We start from the raw sequence: 21605 nt of genomic DNA on the forward strand, positions 1-21605 counted from the left end.
TCTTAAAGTTCTCATGTGGCTCCTGATGCTCATAGGCTTCGTGTGCCAGGATCCAGGCCAACGGTCAAGCCGGACCATTTACCATTCATCTGAATCTGTCAGGAGAAATCCATACCAGAAGCTGCAGGTAAGTGACTTCAAGAAGCCAGAGCTGAGGAGGATAGCAGGAAGTAATTCTCACTGAATTTAACTCAGAGGTGAGAGAGGCAGTGAACAAAGTTATCTATATTCTAGCATAACTACAGAAGAAGAAATTCTTTTCTGTGTGGGTGGTGAGGCACTGGAACAGGTTGTCCAGAGAGGTTATGGACTCCCCATCCCTGGAGTTGTTCAGGACCAGACTTGGATGGGGCTCTGAGCACCCTGGTCTAGTGGAAGGTTGCCTGCCCATGGCAGGGCACTTGGAGCTGGGTGACCTTTAAGGTCCAGTCCAACTCAAACCATTCTATGATTCTAAGACACTCAGGGGATGCATCTGAGTTATGGGCTGTTCAGCCACTTTCATGTTGGGGGCAACAAGCTTCCAGAACCCTAGAATTTTATGAATGTCTCCAAGACCCCCTTCTAGGCAGAAAGAGCTTTATGGATTTAAAATTTAAGGTTCCTTTCCCATTCTCTCTTGGAATCTCTCACTTCCTTTCTCATGGACTGTTGAACTGAGGCCTCATGTGGCTTGCTGTGATAGCCCATTACCTTTTCTGCTGAGGTAATGCTTTCTTAGCACTGTAATGCTGAAGGGCAGTTGTTTTCTCTCACTTTTTGGCTATGAAATGGATTCCTTAAATATCTGTGGAAACTGAGCACTCACAAAAGGCAGGGTGATCTGCTATGTCACTTGGACTTTCAACACATTTCTCCTCAGGCAAATAGGCAAGCAGTCTGCCCTGACACACTGCGGCTGATGCATGTGCTGCTGTGAGGGATGTGCAACATGGCTGTGTAGCACAAGTTCAATTAGGAAATGGCAAGTCATTTTTGTTCAGTGACAGTATACCAATGCACTGTCGATTTTGGTAGAGGGAAAAGTCACAGAAATTGCAATATTTTTCTTGTAAAACTGAGTCTTTAGTCACTGGGAGAGAAGTGAATAGCTGGTAAGATGGGATTCGAGTATCTGTAGGATGCACATCTGACTCTGAAGCTTCTGAGACCCATTTAATAGAGAGTGTTTATGTACAGATCCCTCTGACCATAAAGATGTTCTTCGTGGCGGACAAAAGGTACATCAGATAAATTAGGAATTTATACAGAAAAAGTACCCTGCTCTCTTAGAGTAATGTGATCATATGTGATTCATGTGATAGAGCAATGGTTATGAAATGGGATTAATGTACCTTTTGGGACAGGTGTCTCCCTTACCTGTGTTTAATAGGAACAGTCTTATAATGCAGTGATTAAAGTTTTATAGCATATTTTTCATAAGTACCTAAATGGAAATCCCATGGCTAAATAAGTGTTTAGATCTTTCATGGTTCAAAAATGTTTTAGCCTGTTCTTTGCTGAATTCTATCTCAGATTGTTAGATCTTTGCTACCTGTTTCCATTCTCAGTTGCAAAGGGTACATTGAACCTCTTCTGTTTTTCTTAACTCCTTTATGATGTCTTAGACAGTATTTAGTCATTGTAAAAGTTGCTGCTTGGGAAAGAAATGCTGATACCAGTGCTCTTGAGAGACTATCTTGGATAACTATCTTGAGATAGTTACTCTGTTTTCTGAGTTTCAGCAGGCTGGACTGGAACTTCATAGTACTATTTCTTTGGTTTGACTCTGAGCACTTCTCCCTCCAAGGAAATAAACTGTTCAGCTGCTTCCTTTGTAACTTCTTGTTGGTTTGGGTTGGAGCTCTTTTAATTAATCGTGAGCAATAAAGGGCCCTTGACTTGTTTTGTATAGACCAAGAGTAGAGAAGAACTTGGCAGTAGTACAACTAGAAATGATAGATAGGTCTCTTTAGAATCCTTTCTTACACCATTTGCTCCTCTTGGGCATTGGAGGGGAGGAAGACAGGCTGAATACAACTGAAGGCAAGAAAAATCTAAGTTTCTGTGATAATAATTTTATTTTGAGCCTGCCCCTGCCATTAAACTGGTCTTGCTTGTAGGCCTGACAGCAGATAATTCAGGATACTTTGTGACATTCTGATGATGTTTCTACACCTGTTTTGGAATGCTGCATAGTGTCTTGGTTTCGGCTGGAAGGGACCTTTAAAGATCGAGTTCCAACCCCTCTGCCATGGGCTGGGACACCTTCCACTAGACCAGGTTGCTCCACGCCCCATCTAACCTGTCCTTGAACGCTTCCAGGAATGGAACATCCACAGCTTCTCTGGGCAACCTGTTCCAGTGCTTCATCACTCTTTGATTGTACTCCTCAGCAGCTTGCACAGGGATGAGAGTGTCTTGGAGAACATAAGATTTTTATTCTCTTTGTGTCTCTTGCAGCGTCCTGTGTCTGCACAGTCGCAAACAGCAAACAGCAGATTGGTAAGTGCCCTTCAGCTCCTATCACCAATATAAGGGGTGCAACTTCAAACATTACCTTATGCAATGCTTTTGGCATAATTAGTCCCCAAAGATATTTTATGGCTAGAGTAACCTGGTGCAGGGAGGAGGGAAGTCAAAAAGAAAAAAGGAGATGGTGCTGGCATACATTTCCATGTGGCAAAACAGATGTTGTAAAAATATTTACATTGCTTCTAGCAGCTTAAAAAAAGAATTAGGTGAGGTGTGCTGAGAGTCAAGGTCAACTGGATCAAATCCCTCAAAGTATTTCTGAACTGCATTTAAAAAAAAGTGATAGAGATGCTTAAAGATGATGTTGTCACTCCGGTCATCAAATGATGAAGACAGTGGCGGCAGTGTTCTGCATTGGGTAGGTCATGGAAAAGGAAAGTGCAAAACCAAGGGAAAAGCTGGTGAAAACAGTAGCAAATAAGAGTGTCACACCAAAGGGGAGGAGGAAGAGGAATTTTTGTCTGGTGTACTACAGAAGATGTAATAAGTCTGAATGATAAGGAAAACACTGGTGCGACTGTGCAGACAAAATTCAGGTGGCACCATAGAAGAAGGAACCGTTTTCTGTGAGACAGTCATCTGAAGGACACTGCAAAGATTTGAGAGCAGACTGGGTCAAAATAGGTACAAAGGATTTCTCAAAGTTAATGGAAAAATATTGGACTATTGTTAGCATAAGCCAGACTGGTCTATCTTTCTAAATGTCATGTTTGTCACCTTTCTTGCAAGCCATATGGACAAATCAATCCTCCTTGGCAGTTCTAAGCACCTGGCTGTGTGGGGATGTGGTAGGCATTATTTTGCTGCTGGGCTTCCTGCAGAAGTGTAATAAGAATGTTTCTCATTTTTTATGAGATCTCCCAGCAGGAAGGAAGGTAGGACAGATGGAATCATCTTGAGAACTTGATTCGTTCTATGCACTGCCGTTCATGTCATTCTGTGTCAGTTTAGCTGAGGCTCAGAGGAAAGAGTCTTATTGAATAATGAGGTTTCATAGAGAATAGGAAGGATCTTTGTGCCAAGTGCTGTCAGTGCTTAGTATGATTAGAATCATGATGTGAGAACCAGGAATACTTTCAGAATTTGGAGATATACCAAAGCAGTTGGATTTATCTATACTTTTAAAGATAAGCTGGGTCAAAAATGAAACCAGATCTTTGTGAAGTTGGAGACATTTCTGTGCTACAGCCAGAGGGTATTCTGTAGTGAAACACTGAAAAAAGCGTTTGTGCAGGAAGTACAGTAAAGTTAGAGATCTCCAGCATTTTGAAGCAGTGTAGTCTTGTTCTCAGGTAGAAGCCAGAGCTGCCAGTACATAGGCTTGTTTTCTGTTTATAATCTAACTTGTATTTTAAGATTTTATAATCCCAGTAATTTGAAGACATTTTGAATTCCTGTCCTTTTGTTAGAATTAATCAGGACTGCTCATTGGGTTAAGAATAAGCTTAGTGAGACTGCAAATTATTGCTTTTCTTATTGTTCTAAAATTTGCATATTTATGCAAATTTGCATGATATATCTATGTACATATGCAGGTTCTGTCTGTTAAGTGTGAGAAGTAGCAAGTCGACATCCTGCAATATAGTAGCAAAAGAAAATGAGTGATGAACTTTTCCCTGCAACATTTATCTGATCTGTGAATCACAGGTCTGTTCATGTAGTGTAGCAACACAACTAGAACAGAGTATCATCGTTCTGGTGCTGTTGATGTGTGAATTTAAGTGTATCTGGGGTCTGTGAATATTGGCTCTGGTGCCCTTTGGGTGAAGATTTTTCTGTATGAAATGCTGACTTTGGTGCTTTTGGGTATGTTTCATGTTTCTCTGGAAGGGGCCAGGGGTGTAAATACTGGCACTGATGCCTGAAATGTAAGTCCTGCTGTGCTAAAATCTAAGAATGTGAATACTCACACTTAGTGCCTGCTGTGGTGTGGACTCTTCAACAGCTGGAGCTTGGAATTGTGAATTCTGGCTGTAGTGCTCTACAGTGTAGGTCCTGCTGGGAATGGGGTCTTGGAATTGGAATGTAACTTTTTTTAATAAGAAAAGTGGGAGAGGAAGAGAAAAATCTGGATTCATACTGTCTCTACAGCGTACCCGTCCTTTGTCTGCCAGTGATGCTGAAGCTAAAAGCTCGATGGCCTTAGGCAGGGAAAAAGCAACAGGAAGGCAAAGCAGCTCTGTGCTAGGTCTCTCCATGGAGGAGGTAAGTAGGCTATTAAACATCTTTTATCTACCTTGGCTTTCAAACAATACTGTGGAGTTATTTACTCAACAAAGAGCAGGTGTATGTATATGAAAAGCATGACAGAAGTAGTATAATTTTTGAAACAGAACTGCTGAGTTTTACTACTGGTACTGCCCTTGCCCTCAATCATGCCAGGCATACGTAAGTGCTTGAAGCAGTGGTAGATTCTTTCAGAATCTAAGTGCAAAACAAAATTGCTAAAGGTTATCATATGTGCCCAGCCTATTCCCAGGACTGAACGACCTTGTTCTCTGAAACTCAGAGGGTTTTTGTAAGGTTCTTTTTTTGTTATATCTCTTTTGTATCTATTTGTATTTATGATTCTGCCCCCAGATAAGAGTTCTTCGGCGAGTGAGAGAGGAAAATGAACGGAGAGGAGGCTTCATCCGAATATTCCCTACCCCATTAACATGGGACCTTTATGGGTAAGAATAAGAATCTGATAGGATGGCACTGATCCTCTGTGTTGAAAGATATTCTGTGTTAGGTATACGTAGATCAACCATCTTGGCAATGAAAAAGATGTTTTGAGAGTTTTGGTAGCATTTATTTTAGCGTTTCATTCTGAAAGTGATCCTATATCACACTTTTTATTTTTCCAGTCTGTTGCTTGCATCACCAGGAACTTCAGCTCTCCTCCTTTCCTCTTTCCTGTTATGGTACAGCATGTTGTCTGGATCCATTTCTGGGATATTTTTAGTAGATCTTTTATTTCTGTATTATGCTGCCTTACATTGTGTTGAGCGGTCTTGATAATCCTGTATTTTGTTTTTTCTAGATCCTTTTTAGAGCACAAGACATCAATGAACTACATGCTGGCTACACGTCTGTTTCAAGACAGGTAGAAAGCTTTACTCTTTGGGAGAGAGGTAAAGGGCACAAACAGCATGAAAAAGATTGATTCCTCAGTTATCCAGTGTTATACACACTGGTCTGTTCTTTGCAGGAGTGGTAACAGTTGTGCATCTGTTCTCTAGTGTGCCACTGACTGTGGAGGTTTCTTGTATATTTATGTTGCACTTCTGAATCCAAAAAGGATGATACACGAAAGGTTTGGGAGTCATTGGAGTATGAAGATTATTGTAGCCATAAAAACCCCTCAAGCTTCTAGGTGTCTCTGAAGAGATTATAGGTGGTCCTTGCTTACCTTTTGTTTCAAATTTCAAGTCCTGTTAGAGCTTGTCGTCATGTAAAGTAAGTACTGATATTGACTCCTTCAGTGGTTTAGTATCCCCATCTCTTGACTATGCACTCATCATTTGATGCCTCTTTCTCTGGGTTGTGCTTGGGTGGAAATGACAATTCATGCCTTTAGCTGAACTTCCATTGAGAGTTGTATGCAGCATGTTTCACTGTATGTTTACTGCCCTTCCTTCTCAACAATTCTTATCCAAATTTGACATCCACTGTAAATTAACTATCAAGTAAGGATAAGGTAGCTGAGTAAGGAGACAGTATTTACAGAAGCAATTCCTGTGTCAGCACTGTACAACTTTTTTTCCCCTGCGTGCTTTCAGAGATGTGTCCAAAGGGTAGTTCCAAATGACACCTTCTCTGACTTAAGCCAGACAGATACAAGTATCAGTTGTAGTACAGCTGCTCAAATTTCCTCATGTGAAGCCCTATTTTTTCTCCTTTAAGATAGAACTCACAAGTAATTCTGTAAATGTGGTCTTTTCATTGTGCATATGAAAGATTATGGTGGCTTTTAAATTCAGACTGATCCAGAATGGAAGGTAACTTTTGACAATTTTACTCTTTGTAGGAGCAAGATGAAAAGAGACTTCATCGCTGGGAGATCCCGGTAAATGGCTTCTTAATTAAATAATTTGTGCTTGTTAATTTTATTCTAGATTTAGATTTCCACAGCTTCATCTTTCAGGTCATGGGTCAACACCTTTTCTACCTGAAATCCATGAAAATAATTTTAGAAGCATAAATACAGTGAGAAAAGAATATACCCACATGTGGAGAGCTCATGTTTTGTTGGACTGGGCCTTAAAGTCGCACCTCTTAGGCTTCCCACTTTGGTATTCCTTCCATATTGATCAGCCTCATCACTGAGCTCTCTCAAAAGATTCCATAGTGCATGAGGGTTTTAGGCTTCATATACCCATCTATTCACTCTGCTAGATCTAAAAGATGGATGAAGCAACAAGAATTTTCTGTGTATGTTTCCTCATATCATAGAGAGCACTTTTCTGGATCTTTGTGCACTGACAGAAAGTTACTTTTGTTTGTTGCCCTTAAGGAGTCTGGCAGGGTTACTTGTCCCTTGGTTTATCCAAAACTTGTAGAAAGTTAGACATTTTCTACTTAGATTATGTTAAAATTCTTATTTCTGACCAGTCACAGACCAGAGACCAAACAGAACAAGCTGTCTACATAAGTGGTTCAGATGACTGGACTCAGGTTCATGTGCTCTCTTTTCCATTCCTCTCCATTGTTTTGTACTCTTTCAATTCAATTTTTGCTCTTAATTGAGCCTGGAGCTACTGCATGATGGGCAGATGCTGCTCAGTCATGAAAGCATGATACTAGGTAAGGGTGTGTTGGGGCTGTGAGAGATGATGTTCTGTAAAGTCTTTGCGAGACTCTCTTCAAACATTTGCAGGCTGAAATGAAGCAGAGCTAGATTGATGATACATATTCCTTCCCTGTGTCAGGAAAGCTATTTATTGAAGAAATTTGCTGTACTAAGTCTCTTGTATCATCAGGGAGAGAAGTACAAAGGGAGATTGAGAATGTTTCTGTACTGTGCTTCCCAGAGCAGGTCTTAATGGAAGGCTGGATGTGAGGATGGAAGCCATGGACTCTCATGTTCTCTTTTATGAGAGAAAGCTTGTTTCACTGGAGGTACGGAAGCGTCGGCAATGCCATGGCAAGTCTAGAGCAGCACGAACAAGATCATCAGGTATGCTTGGCTAGAGTTTTAGATGAGCAGCTAGTCAAAAACAAGCAAGCAAAGACTTTTTCATTTGAAATGTGTGTGAATGGAATTGTTCTGGTTTCAATTATTAATAGCTTTTACTTCATTCCTCTTTTGAGCTTCTCACCTTCTTAGTGCCTCAGATTTCATTCTCATCTTTCCACATGTCCATGTATATGATTAAAAGTAATCAGTATTTGCTTGGAGATGAGTTTGTGTTTGCATTTGCATTTTTGGGTAAAACTTTTCAACAGTATGTGTGCCTCTGTAGTTCTTCAGTCTTGCAGACTAAAATGGGATCTTCCAGACTGGTTCTCCTACACAGCAGTGACTCTAAGCTGTTGGAAAGAGAGAAATGCTTCTTATCGAAGCTGATGTGGGAAAAACGTAAAAGGGTACAGAAATGAACAGTCCTCACAAGTGACTGTTCCTGAAGCCATTATCTAAACTGTTTCTGGTAGCTGTGTGATACTAACTGCAATGGGAGAGATTATATATTATAAAATGATTTTTTTCTGCTATGTTAAGGTGTATGATCTTCATTGGCACATGTGGAAGCTTAGATTTTACAGCTTTGCTATATTTGACACCCAAAATGCAAAACATTTAGTGTGTGTATATGTATATATACATATAGATATATATGTCAAGTGCTGGCATATATATATGTCAGCATATATGTAAGAATCAGGATAAAATATAGGAAAATGCCTTTGTTTCTTTGATTTCTGTGGTTTGGGTTTGGGTTTTTTTTCGTTTGTAAAGTTCAGACAAGAATCCTGGCCTGTCTCTCTGATACTGGGAAAATGGGCTTCTCAACTGTTTGATACACAAGCAGAAAGACAGACAGAATAATATGGTAGTGATGCTTAAGATGTTATTCTAAAATGGTGTTCTGTCCTTCTAGCAGCGAAGAGTTTAGGGTTAAGCCAAAGGGTGTAAACAACAGGACAGTCTTCTCCACTTCTTTTTTTTTTTTTTTTCTTAACCAAGCATTTTTTTCTTAACCAAGTATCAGTGATTTCTCCTCTATTACAGGCACATCAGAAACAACAAAGCTGACCCTCAAGTCAGACATGGAAGGTGAGGAGGAAGAGGAGGTGGATGCAGATGAAGATGAAGAGCTAGATAGAACTCTTAGTTCTCCTTCAGACACCCAGGTGAAAAACAAGCCAAAGGGCTCTGACCTGATAAAAACTACTTGTAAGGAGAAGCTGCCAAAAAAACTTGACAAGAAAGCTGGTGATGGAGAAGAGCTGCTTCCACAAGAAACAGACTCAGAATCTCAGTTTAACTTGCTTCAGATTCTTCAAAAGCGTGGGAACCTGAGGTGAGAGATTTCTGCATATTGCCTTTAGTTTTGACTTGCAACTAATACCCTAGAAAAGAGGCCTGGATTTTTGTCTGTCTGTGGGCTTGTTGGCACAGAAGGCAGATTGTTATCAAGTCTGACAGTTTACCTAAATGCCTGATCTGTTGGATCAGTATAAAGCATAACCCATAGTTTCCATTGCTATTCTTTAATCTGGTGATATAAGCTGTTCTTTGGTCAACTCAGGCTTCCAAAATGCCTCTGTCTTAATGCAGGATGCCTGCTACTGCATTCCAAAATTTGTCTTCTCATTCTTTGCACTTCCAAAGAAGTGAGTATAAGCATAAGTTAAACTATCCAAGAAAGGTTGAATAGGTACATCTCAGTGCTGTCTCTCTATAGTTTGTGCTTTTATTTTTGATCATAGAATTCTTTCTTCTGATCATAATCTCTGCTCAAGGTCATTGCCTCCTGAGAGCAAGATCAGGAGGTCATTTGAGAGTGATAGATTATTGATACATCATATTGCATGCTGTTGAGTATGATAGTGTGAATCAGAGTATGTTCTGATGCTCTGTTGCTTGCAAAAAAACAGCTGCTGGAGGAGATGCTATAGAATAACACCAACCAGGAACCTACCAGAGGTTTAGAAGTATGACCCTCCTCTTGAATATCGGTAGAAAAGCTGTCTAATTGCAGATGGATGGAAAGGGCTAAAAGAAAGTCTGATCATGTTTTTATGTGTAGGAGGATTTTGCATCTTCCAGACAAGAAGCAGCATAGTGTTTTCTGTGAAAAATGTCCCAAGTAGTGAAAATAAATGTTGCTTGTTGTTGCTTTCTTAGTTTAGTTTCTGAAAGAAATTATGGATTATCCAATGGATTTGGGGATTGTTCAGATGTTGTCTTGTGACAAGGACATTTGCTGTTGTGACAGGGAAGATTTTGAAACCTACTTTGAGAACAAACATAGCACTGCTGTGCCTATATCTACCTATATACAGAACTGACTCCTGCCAAGAATGTAAGCTCTGTCTGATGTTCCTGGCAGAATCTCACTGAGCACACAGCACTGTTGGGATTCCCCACAGAAATGTGCAAGACTTGTGGTGACCTCACGTTCCAAGATTGTGCTGGGCTTGGTCCCATCTGATCTGTCATTGATGAAAGCTTTTCTTGTGGAGTCAACAGGCAGAGGAGCTGAAATGAAATTTTAATCCAAAAGATACCAGGCCCCTTCTGGTCAGTTTTTGTAAGTGTAGGACTTCTCTCTCCTTTAGTCAGCCTGATAAGGAAATTTCTCTGCCTTCCACACATTAGATGTTACTGGAGGTGACAGTCAAATGAAACATGTTTCCCCAACTGTGCCATTCACAGGGAAGTAAAACATAAAGGTAGTTAACTTGTTCCTGCATTTACGTCCTCTGGTTTCAATATCCCACACACCAGAGAAGCAGCAGTGTAGTACAAGGACCTTCTTTGGTTTTTAGTCGTAGATGTATCAGGTGAAGGCAAAGAACTATATTACTGTGCTTATGTTGATAATGGCAGCTCCATAATTTCTGCCAGCACAAATCTTGAACTCCTGGTCATGAGAAGTTTGAGTTGCACCTGAAACAAACCTGGCAGCTCTAGGGAGCTTTGAGGGGAGATCCTTTTCTGATATATGGTGGCCCGATGTAGAGAGTATTAGTTCTTAGCTAGTTCTCCTGATGTTCCACACACATGGAAAGAGAATGTAGTCATGGTGAATAGCAGCATACAGAGCTCAGAGGTGTTACACAGCTTACTGTGCATTCTGTAGTTCACTGAAGTTCCTGGAAGACAGAAATTGTAACAAGGTGTTTTCATCATGTTTTAGTTGCTGCAGTACTGTATAGCTATCCACAGAGGATATTAGTCTGAGACCCTTATGAACTCATCATTTGCTTAGCCCCTTTTTGGCCCTGGCATGGTATTCCAGAAGCATCAAAAGTTAATGGTGCTTGGCTGCAGATGCATGGATATTTCCAATGTATTTTATTTTAATTTCAGTTCTTATCTAAATTGATGTATTGATCTCTGTAATTCCTAGTGTGTTGTTTGATTTCTGTGTAACGCTGTTACCAAGTGTTCATGAAATTTACAGACCTATAAACCAGAAAGACTAAATTGCTGCACAGAGTTTTTAATGGCATTCCAGAGACTGATGTAGAATATTTCTAAAAAGCAGAGAACAAGTAGGAAAAATATGGTGAGGTTCCTCAGGAATCAGAGGCTGATTTTAACGATCAGTTCAAGAATGACACAAAATGTAGAAATGTGCTGATGAAATTTGCCAATAGAAAAGATTTGGGAGTTATTACCATGAGAGAAAAGTAGTCAAATAAATATGAGAAGAACTGGATGGCCATGAGGGTAGGAATAATATAACTAGGATGAAATTCAGTTGCACAAAGTGCAAGGGTATGCTTTTAAGAACTAATAATTTGCAGCAGAAATTCAGTCAGCTGGGTGTTCATCAACTGGAAATTAATTATAAGGAAAAATATCTCGTATGCTTGTTGATCACAGGAGGTTTGCGAAGCTCTAGCTCATGAATGCATGAAAACACCAAATGTGGTCTAGGGTTTGTCACTTGACATACTTCTGAGACTTCACACGGAGTGTTATATACAGTTGCTATCACCCGTGTTCATGGAAGGTAAATTGTGGCTGGAATGGGTGAAGATGAGCTGCTAGTCTCATCATGTCACCAGTGTGGGTGCTTTGTTAGAAGACACTGAAAGATTTGGATAGTTCACACTAATTAAATGAAAACTATGAAAGGATGTAATTGTTGTTAATAAATACATTCAAAGTACAAGACCCATCAGGGATTAAATTATTTGAGATACAGGACAGTGTTGGAGAAATAAAAAGCAAATATAAACTGCTCATGAATGAAGCTGGGCTGGATAATAAAGAAGGTTCCTGATTATTAGAACAGTAAGTTTTGTAATAGTTTTCCAGGAAAGCAATGGTTTCAAAACTCTGGTTTGTTTTAAGATGAAGCTCCAAAATTTTTTAAAAAATATCAGGTTATTACCTGTGATAGGAAGGGGAATATGTCACAGATGCTAAAGCCGGCCTGCTGCTGCATACTTATAAAAAGCTTCTAGAGATGATGAGGGAAACTATGAGGAAGAGCAGAGACTAGGAAAGCAGACTGTTCCAGGACAGGGTTTAGACCAAGATGACAATGAACAGAATTAGGCAAAACTTTCAGCAATTTCTCTTGCAACAGATGCATATGCTGAAGTGACTACCATTGTGAGGGAATAAGAAGCGATGTGTCCCTCCCAGTCCTCTCCTCAGTTCATGCTCACAGCTTCTCAACATGTTTAGCCTGCTGCACAGCAGATTTTGCTGATGTTCTTTCATTCTTCAGTGGTGCCTTGCTCAATGAAATTTGGCTCATGTCCCTGGGCCAGCAGGGGAAGAGCTCACTTTCACAGATTTAATTCTTTCATTTCCAATGGGAATTACAAGGCCTTTGTTATAACTCTGGCAGCAGTACCAAGCCCTTTGTTTATTTTATGGTCTGTTGTTGTGGTGTTCAAAATGTTTGTGAAGACAGAGGCCCAGTAGAGGCCTTGAATTTGGTTTAAAAAAAACACAGTTTAACTGATGTTCATGTTACTGGCTTTTGGAGGAGAGTAACCAAGGCTGTGAAAGGCAGAAAGAGCATTCCCTACTTAGAGATGATCTTAGAGAGTATCTTCTGTCTTTTGTATCTCCTGTAATCCCTACTGCGTCTTGGTGAACTGAAGGTCTGCTTGAAAACGCTGATGGGGTGAAAGGGTCCTCCTTTGTTTGAGCTTCAATATCAGTGCACCTGAGAGGTCCTTGCTGACTGTGTGGTGGTTCATAAGCTGTGCCTGACTGCTGTAACTCTTGCCATTACTACTCTGAAGATAGCTGATTGATTCTTTTGGTCCACAGCAAAGTGCAAGCTCGCAGGGCTTTCTCTGCCTATCTGCAGCATGTTCAGTCCCGACTGATGGAGGAGGCTGGTGACCAGATACAGAATCCTGCCTGGGCTGCCAAAGAGGATGAGCAAATGGTAAGAAGCTTTGTGTTGGCCAGACTGAGAAGCTAAAGTGAAATCTGCCTTGTGAGTTTTGAGGTCAGTTCCCATCTTTGCAAGAACAGAAGTCCAACTGAGATTATGGTTGTCTATCACTGTCCAGCTGCCAGTACTGTTTTTAATATACAGATGAGGTCAGACTGCTGACTGACCTCAGAGCAGTGATAGAGTAGACAGCTCTTAATGACTGGACTGTGGTTGACATTCAGGCTGCTCAGATCTTTTGCTGTTTCTCCTTCACTGATTTCTGAGCTTACCTGCTTTTGAATTCTTCTCTCAAAGGTTTTTTTAAGAGTGCTTGGCAGTATCTGGTTTCTGCTACATTAAACAAAGCATACATCTACTCAAATACAACAGGTACCTGGTTAAGCTTGTTCTCCTATGTGCTGTTTTATTGTATCCAGACATCTGTACTGAAGAATCTTCCTTGCATTCTAGCTAGAGGAAATGAAGGTAAAAGCCACTGAAGAGAGAAACTTTCTAGCATTGTTTTGGTTTGTTTGTTTGTGGTTTTTTTGTTGGGTTTTTAATTTGGTTGGTTTTTTTAAACCAACAAAAACATGTGAACTTTTCTAGACAGTATTTTAAGGCCCTGTATTTGATGTGTATGCATTTTAGCGTGCAGCAGGCCCAGATCCCCTCACAATCCTTCCTAAAAGAGCTTTGTACAGTAGGCTCTTGAGCTTTCTGAACATTTGACGGTATTCTCACTGAATGCATGTTGCAGAGAAACAGCCAGTGCACTTCAGAGATAAAATTCTGTGTCAAGAACCATCAGTCAGCTCAGTGGAAAATGTTACCTCTGCTCTTTCCAAGTGGAAATTAAAACTGGCTCTTTGAGAGTCACTGTCTGCTGTACTGTGAAAAATAATGTTTAAAATAACAGATCAACCCAGCCTGGAGTAATGGCAGTGAGAGGCGAGCTGTGAAATCCAATAGTTTGGCTGTGAGGCTGCTCATTTATGCATTAGCAGAGCTCCAAAGCAAAAGCAAATCCAGAGGGGAGACAGAAGGGGTTCAAAATACCCACAGGATGCATCTTTCCTTTGGATCTGCCTTGCCATATGTATCCCCCACCAAAGTTCAAACAGACATGGTGGGGGATTGGATTTACATGTCTGGCAATGTAGTCATCTGTTGCTGTGGGGAGGATGTGGCAATAATGTGTATATATATGAAAAGTGATGAAATAAGGCTACACTACTGTAGTGGAGATATCTGACCAAGATCCCCTTCCCTCTGGTAGTGCTGAGAGGGTTTTATGTCAGTATGCTCTGTCACAGGCCTTCTTTAGCACATTGCAAGTTGTTTTTTGGAAACATTGTCCTAAGGTATTTTTTTACTTCACAGGTTTTTCTGTATTGTTGATGCTTTTTGCTGCTTGGTTATTTTCTTTTTCCTTTGTCTACTATGCTTTTCAGACAAACACTTTTCACATGTTCCAAATTCTGACCCACCTTAGGCAAGGCACACCATCATTGTTCTCTCCCACCTTGGATTTGTGTATTAAAAGTGCACATTGCAGAATACTTTTGTCTGCCAGTTACAGCTCATTTTCTCAGGATGTTGTGTTTAGTTCTTACCAGTCTACTCTACTGTAGTACCTCTATTCTTTTCTCCCTGTGTCTTGCATAAGGTCCATTGTTAACTCCGTCTCTCTTGCTGGCAGGAGCTTGTGATACGCTTTCTGAAGCGAGCTGCCAGCAACCTTCACCAGTCCTTGCGGATGCTTTTCCCCAGCCGTCGTTTAGCGCTAAGCGATCGTCGGCGTGTGCTGGCTCACCAGCTGGGAGAGTTCATAATCTGTTATAACAAGGTGACTAATTCTTTCTGGATTCTTCTTCTGGTCCCTCTTTTGATTTCTGTTACCTTTTTCTAAAGTGTCTCCTGCAGGCTGTTCCAGAGGCACTGGTCTGTCATTTACATGGTCTGCTTGCAGCTGTGCATGCAGTAATGGTGGATGCAGTCTGTTCAAATTGTCAGATAGACACAGTCATATTACATTATATATGCAGTCCAGTAATCATGTGCATAAAAACAAAAAGAAGTGCTGAAATGAAGTGGAATTTAACTGGCAGTTTGCTTTTTCTTCGCCTTGTCTTCAATTTTAGTGCTTGGTAATGCCTCTTCCCACTTCTCATTTTTGTGGTGCTTCTTTAGAGATAATTTTTTTGTACAGAATGGTATGAAATACGTATTTAACCATTTGTTTAGTATCCTGAGGGACTGCTACTTATCTGTAATAAGGGACTCTGCATGCTCAGTGTTAAGGAGATGTAGGTCTCAATTTAAATAACTTTTGCACCTTGCAATGTAGAAGATGCTGTTCTTAGCATAGTGGTTTCATGCTAATCCTTGTTTTGCAAGGACAGCTTCCCCTTTCCTCTGCCCTTTAGTGTTTCTTTAGTGTTAGAACAAGGGTAGTTGAAATTTTGATTTCAGAGGCTGCTGTGCACAGAGGCCTCCAAGCTCCTACTCGTTAGCAGAGGATGTTCACTTAGATTACCCTGTCAGAACTGACATCTGGTAACTTGATCTGTCTAAGCGAGGTTGGTATTGAACCAAATCTTTTCCAGGGAGTGCCTTGTATGCCTAATGCTCACTGAATTACTGTGTTAGGAGTAACCACAAAACACTTGGGTGGCTCTGTGGTGAGTGAAGAATGCAGCTGCTTTGGATATAATTTCCACTCAAATTGTATTCAAACATCAGGATTTTCTGCTAACACTTGAGTAAATTCGCAAAATAAAGCTGTGTAGCTGGTAATAAATCAGTGCATAAACATATTTTCTCAGTTAAAACAAGTGAGAACATATCACTTGAGCTTTTAGGGCATACATGTTTAAGCCACTGAGAGACTGTTAGGCCGTGAGTTTTTTTGATGTCTGATTCCAACATACAGACTGCTTTCATTGACTTGTAATTTCAGATTTAGTAGGGACTCCTACTAGCCATTATATATCTTCTGTAATGACACAGAAGAAAAAACACTACCTCCAGGAAACTAAGTAAAACAGATCACATATTTACTTAAGTAGTGAAAGGTAGAGATGTCCCATGCTGGCTTTTTCTTCCCCTGCATGAATTATCTTGCAAAAGATGTATCTGACCCTTTCATCCTAGGAATGCTCAAGGTGAAGGTTAGTGAGGGGGGTGTCAAGTCTAGTCAGATAAAGCTTTTATTCTGGTATTGGTATTTCATGAAGGTTTGGGGTTTTTTCATGAAGAAGAATGTCTGTATCAATATAACTTCGAGTGTCAACAAGTTCTACTGGTGTAAAATAGAAAGATCATTTATGTCTGAGAGCTTGCTCCCATTCTCTCACACAAAGGCTTACCGTATATTTCATTATAGTTTAGTGTACTGAAACTTGTTTGCCACAGGCAGTACTGTTTTGCTTTCTTAGCTTTTGCTAAAGCACTGTGGTTTTGGTATGTATATAAGCCCTCAGCAATTTGCTGCATGACAAAAGAAACTAACTCAAGAGAATGTAGAGTTTACAGTGGAAAATGTGGATGCCATCCACAGACATCCTTGACTGAGTTCCTTTAATATAATTTAATATTTTCCCTCCTTTCTTCATCAATATCAATCTACTTCTGGGGCAAATGCTGAACTAAAAGCTGTTTTGAGGAACTCTGTGACAGAAACAGTAGAAGTAGAGAAAGGACCTAATATGTGTAAAGAATCATTTTAATTTTTTTTCCCCCTTATGTCCCAGCAAAGAGTATATTTGAAGGAACAGCACGTTCCTGTGAAAGCTTGACCTTTTCTCAGCAAATCAGTTATGTCAGGTGAGGAATGAGGAGTTTACTGTGTACTTAGGATGCTGTCTCTGGGGCTCTCTGTATTTATTCAAGCTGTTGTACATAGTGAAATACTTATAATTTGGCTCCTTGGAGTTGACATTCTTTTTTCTTAGATCCCATGGAATTGTTTTTGTATTCTTGGATCTGTAGCTCTGCTGTGGAACACAGAGACACTTACTGATACTGCTTATTAACAGGAAACGGAGCAGATGGTTCAGAAACAATCAAAAAAGAAACAGGAAGAGGAGGAGGAGGGAGTGAATCCTGAAGGTTTTCAGAACTTTATTACCAGAGCAAGGTAGGAATAGATTTTATTCCCTTTGAAGGATCTCCCAGTCCTGAAGGTGATGGGATTGTTCTAAAGATGATTTGATGGATCTAAAGGCCTTTAGACACCTTTACTGACTGTAGGACCTGCTCCTGCTGGGGCACAGAGAGCTTGTCTTTTTTCTTTTCTCTCTTCCAGCAGCCAAACACTTGTAACTTCAGCATCTGGTGCATAGAGAAGGGCATACAGTAGATGTTTTGACCATTAAGTAGCTTCCCAAAGGACAGCAGTGGTTGCCCTGGTCTGTGTAAATTTCAGACTGATGCTGGTGAGCTATTGGTCTCCTTTCCTGTGATGCTGGAGCAAACATGGCAGAACTTTGGAAGGAGAATGAAACTAGAACTGTTGCTCAGGTGATCCTGAGCTTCTGTGATTGAACAGTTGTTATGGCTCTGACTCTCAAATTTCTGCTCCCTGAAACAAATCTCATGCTTGCTGTCTCCCAGAAGTCTTCCAGTCTGGACTTTTTGAGATGGGCAAGAAAGTGAGTTAGGCCTCTTATTCAACCTGCTAAGGCTGTTCAGTGCAAGCAGTTACTTTCACAATGAAAAACCAGCATTTTTTATCTCTGAACTTTACCTGCCTGAAACTTACAAGAGTCTGATAGGAAACATGTTTTGAAAATAGTTAAGTACTCCTTAGGGCCTGTAGCATTGTATGAAAAACAATGGTATTGTAACTGTCTGACTATGGAGAGGTCTGAAATTGTTCAGTGAACTGGAATTACATTCTCAAAGTCTCTGATTCTGGAGCACAAAAAGCAATTCCTTTTGACTCCATTATTTGACCCATATATAGCATGCCTATATGGGAATGAACCCCTGTCAGTATCTGGACAGGTAGAGTTAACCTGTGTTTTAATGCCCTTCTGTCTTCTCTGGGAAGGTTGATGATCACTGTTTCTTTTTCATGACCAGTTATGAAACTGTTCTTTCTTTTTCTCTGGATAGCATGCTTAGTGACTGATTAGAAGTGGGTGATACCTCAGGCATCTTAACTAAGTTCAGGAGGCTTCACAGTCTTTTTTGATGCTAAATTCTCATGAAAATTATTAATTTTACATTTTGCTGATATAATTGATGGAGTCATTACTGCAACAGATTTACAGGCTCCTAGAAAAATCTTGTTGATTTCAGAGAGAGTTCTGTTAAAGAATGATAAAGATGTCTGACTATTGTACACCTTAAGATCTACTCCTGTCACTATAGATGCATATTACATGGTCCCATGACGTGCTCTTGGTTGTCTGACCTTTCTGGCTGCTAAAGTGACCATTGCCTGCTAGGGCAGGTAATTTTTCTTTTTGCCATAACTGAGAAAAGATGGCTGCTTAGGTCTTCTGTTTCCATGTTATTGTCTACTATGCCATTGTGGCCTGATGTACAGTCTAGGCTGGGACTGGAGAATTTTGGTTGTTTGCTTGAGTGATAAAGAACAGCAAAAGCCAGTTTGCCAATGATAAGACAATTTCTAGTGATGATCTTTCTGCTTCTTATGAAGTATGAGGTATGTTTGAAAACTATATCTGACACTACTTTGCACGGTGCTTGAAGCTTAAATTAGTGAGATAGCTATTTGGAGTCAAGCAAAAGGTGTAGATTTCCACTTTGAGTGTTTGTTCTGCAGTGCTGTGAATGCAGCAGTGGAGAAAATGGGTAATAAATGTTACTTCTTAGTTGAGATTGTCTCATTGGCTCTCTAACTTTGATGTCACATGGATGGCAATTGTGTTTGGTTATACATATGCTATGACCATTGATTCTAAATGTCCTGTATGGAGTTTTCACTTGCTCACTATTTATCCTGGGAAGGCTCCTGAATAGCTTTGATTTCCTACTGCATAAGAAAATGGCATTTCAGTGGGAATCTGATGTTTAACAAAGGCATGTTGCTTTCCTTCTGCTCTTACTCTGCAGAACTGAGCAAATCATTAGGTTGTCTGGTCTCACCTTTTTTCCACTCCCCTCTTCAGTCTCCTTATCATTTATTGTCTTTGTTACATGAATGCAGAAAAGCTTAGCATCCTCACTCTACATCCACTCTTCTCTCTTTATTGTAGTGAAAGTGACCTGGAGGAAGTGCTGACATTTTACACACACAAAAACAAATCAGCAAGTATCTTCCTAGGAACAAACTCCACAAGCACAAAACCCAGCAAGGGCAGTCACCAGTCAGAGAAACAGCTCCAAGCTGGTAAGTTTTGCAGGCAGTTCTGGGATCATATTGCCCAGACAAATCCAGTTTAACTTCAGTCCATGAAAAGTCAACAACCTGTTGATCATGTTACTCAGGTTTCTTGGGGTTGCTTTTTTTTTTTTTCTTTTTTTAACTTGCTCTTATGTGAAGACTAGAGGAACTGCACTTTTACCTTTCTTGCCTGAAGTGAAATGGGATGAATCTGGCCTGGCATTTATAAGGAACTAGATATGGTGGCTCATGACTGAAATGAGAATGTGCAAACTGAAGTCAGTAAGAATTGAAATGAACAGAGAATCCTGAACTCAAAGCAAGGGATGAGAGAAATCAAGGTGTGTTAAACTGTGCTGTCATCAGCGAGCATACGCATTGGAGGGCAGAGTCTGTATATTTGAGCCTAATTAGACATTCCATGGAAGGAAGTGCAATGCGAGCCATATGTACCTCGTAGTACATGCTACTGTGCATGACTGTGACAGTTGTCACCAGTATAGTTGCATGGTCTGTGGGAAATATTAGGAAGAATGTCCATTATAGCAAGGTTAAAATATGCAGTCTTGTTCTAATGATACCACAGTTTGCAGTGTTCTATTTCCTGGCTCCTTGATTTCGTTACAGGCCATCCTGAGGTGGTGAAAAAAATAAAAGGTGATCAGCTCAAAAGTTCAGTTGCAAATCTGCCTGCAGAAGGAGCATTAAAAGGCTCTAAACCCAAGGAAGCTAAATCAACCTGTAAGTGAACTGTCTTAAGTCTTTATCAAGCAAAAAAATACTGAGTGTATATATTGTTTTTAATATGGTTTTAAACTGAGAGATTCAAATGCCCAATTTTGGGGAAGATACTTCAGGTTTTACTTTTAAACACAGGAGGAAGACACTGTAGAATGAGTGCTAGGAAAGAGATAGCTGCCCCTCTGTGGGGGAAATACCTAGGTATGGCAGGCTTTGAAAGAGGGTATTTATCATGTAGAGCCTCTTGTCTTTGTTAATAGATGAGGTCATTTTAGCTTTGGTGTGTCTGAGTAGAGGCATATTTGGTGTGTTGATGTTATCTGAAGGACCTAAAAAGCAGATTTTGTCATGTAGTGTTTTCATTATCTTTCTGTAGGTCCAGAAGGACCCACTATCTCCTTAAATGCCGAAGTGAAATTACCTCGATGTGGCCTTCCTAGTGCTCCTTCCTCCGTTTCTGATGCCACGTTCCAGAGAAATACCAGTTCCTGGATATTGTCTCAGCCTGCAGCCTCTGAAAATTCACAGGCGGGTGGTCACCATTCATTGCTGGCTCCTCCAGTTGGTCCCAGGCTCATTCAGTCCCCGTCCTCACTACCGTCCTTGCAGAGCACAGCTCCTGACAACTCTTCTGTCTTCACAAACCCAGTGTCCAGTGAGAATTCTAGCCTTTCAGGGTTACATCGTTGTCGTTCTGGTAGCTACACCATTGGCCCATTCTCGTCTTTTCAGAGAGCTGCTCAGATCTACAGCCAAAGATTGTCCCGACCATCCTCTGCAAAAGTAGGTGAGTGTTCTGGGATGCATAACAACCTGCTAGTTCAGTACAGAGATTGTGCAGTCTTTATTCTGGAGTAGGTAGAACTTTTACATTCCCAGAGTTGAGTCTTGTGGAATGATGGCAAATTTCTTCTGGAAAGGAGGAGTGCAGGATACAGCCCTTGTTTGCAGAAGATGTGCTTTCATTGACCAGATGAACAGGCAATCATAGGATCATTTAGGTTGGAAAAAACCTTTAAGATCATCAAGTCCAACCATTAACACTATCAAGTCCATCACTAAATCGTGTTTCTAAGAGCCCCATCTACGTGTCTTTTAGATGCCTCCATGGATGGTGACTCAACCACTTCCATGGGCAGCCTGTTATACTACTTGACATCCCTTTTGATGAAGAAATTTTTTCTAATATCCAATCTAAACCTCTCCTAGTGCAACTTGAGGCAATTTTCTCTTGTCCTGTTGCTTGTTATTTGGGAGAAGAGACCAACCCCCACCTCATTACAGCCTCCTTTCAGGTAGTTGTAGAGAGTGCTAAGGTCTCTCCTCAGCCATGTAGTTTGAACTCAGCCTTTGAACTTGTTCAAAAAGAGTTGGTAAACTAAGTATTGTATATTTTCTTATTATATTAATGATCTCATGTATCTGTAGTG

General features: G+C 40.4%; 1 protein-coding gene across 1 annotated transcript in view; it reads left to right on the top strand.

Annotated features, from left to right (window-relative positions):
- The window catches only part of TTLL5 (tubulin tyrosine ligase-like family, member 5), a gene marked incomplete at its 3' end in the record, with an annotated part of 59700 nt that extends 38738 nt beyond the window's left edge, over positions 1-20962 (top strand). The window contains exons 15-28 of the mRNA XM_009073463.1: positions 36-127; positions 2443-2484; positions 4606-4719; positions 5095-5186; positions 5540-5602; positions 6527-6565; positions 7530-7675; positions 8729-9020; positions 12965-13085; positions 14779-14925; positions 17117-17217; positions 19307-19440; positions 20062-20175; positions 20552-20962. Of these exons, the coding sequence (XP_009071711.1) occupies positions 36-127; positions 2443-2484; positions 4606-4719; positions 5095-5186; positions 5540-5602; positions 6527-6565; positions 7530-7675; positions 8729-9020; positions 12965-13085; positions 14779-14925; positions 17117-17217; positions 19307-19440; positions 20062-20175; positions 20552-20962 (1908 nt within the window). The remainder of the gene's footprint in view (positions 1-35; positions 128-2442; positions 2485-4605; positions 4720-5094; positions 5187-5539; positions 5603-6526; positions 6566-7529; positions 7676-8728; positions 9021-12964; positions 13086-14778; positions 14926-17116; positions 17218-19306; positions 19441-20061; positions 20176-20551) is intronic.
- Positions 20963-21605: the final 643 nt, after the last annotated feature.

This window comes from Acanthisitta chloris, unplaced genomic scaffold, assembly GCF_000695815.1.
Source record: "Acanthisitta chloris isolate BGI_N310 unplaced genomic scaffold, ASM69581v1 scaffold9144, whole genome shotgun sequence".
Taxonomy (NCBI): Eukaryota; Metazoa; Chordata; class Aves; order Passeriformes; family Acanthisittidae; genus Acanthisitta; species Acanthisitta chloris.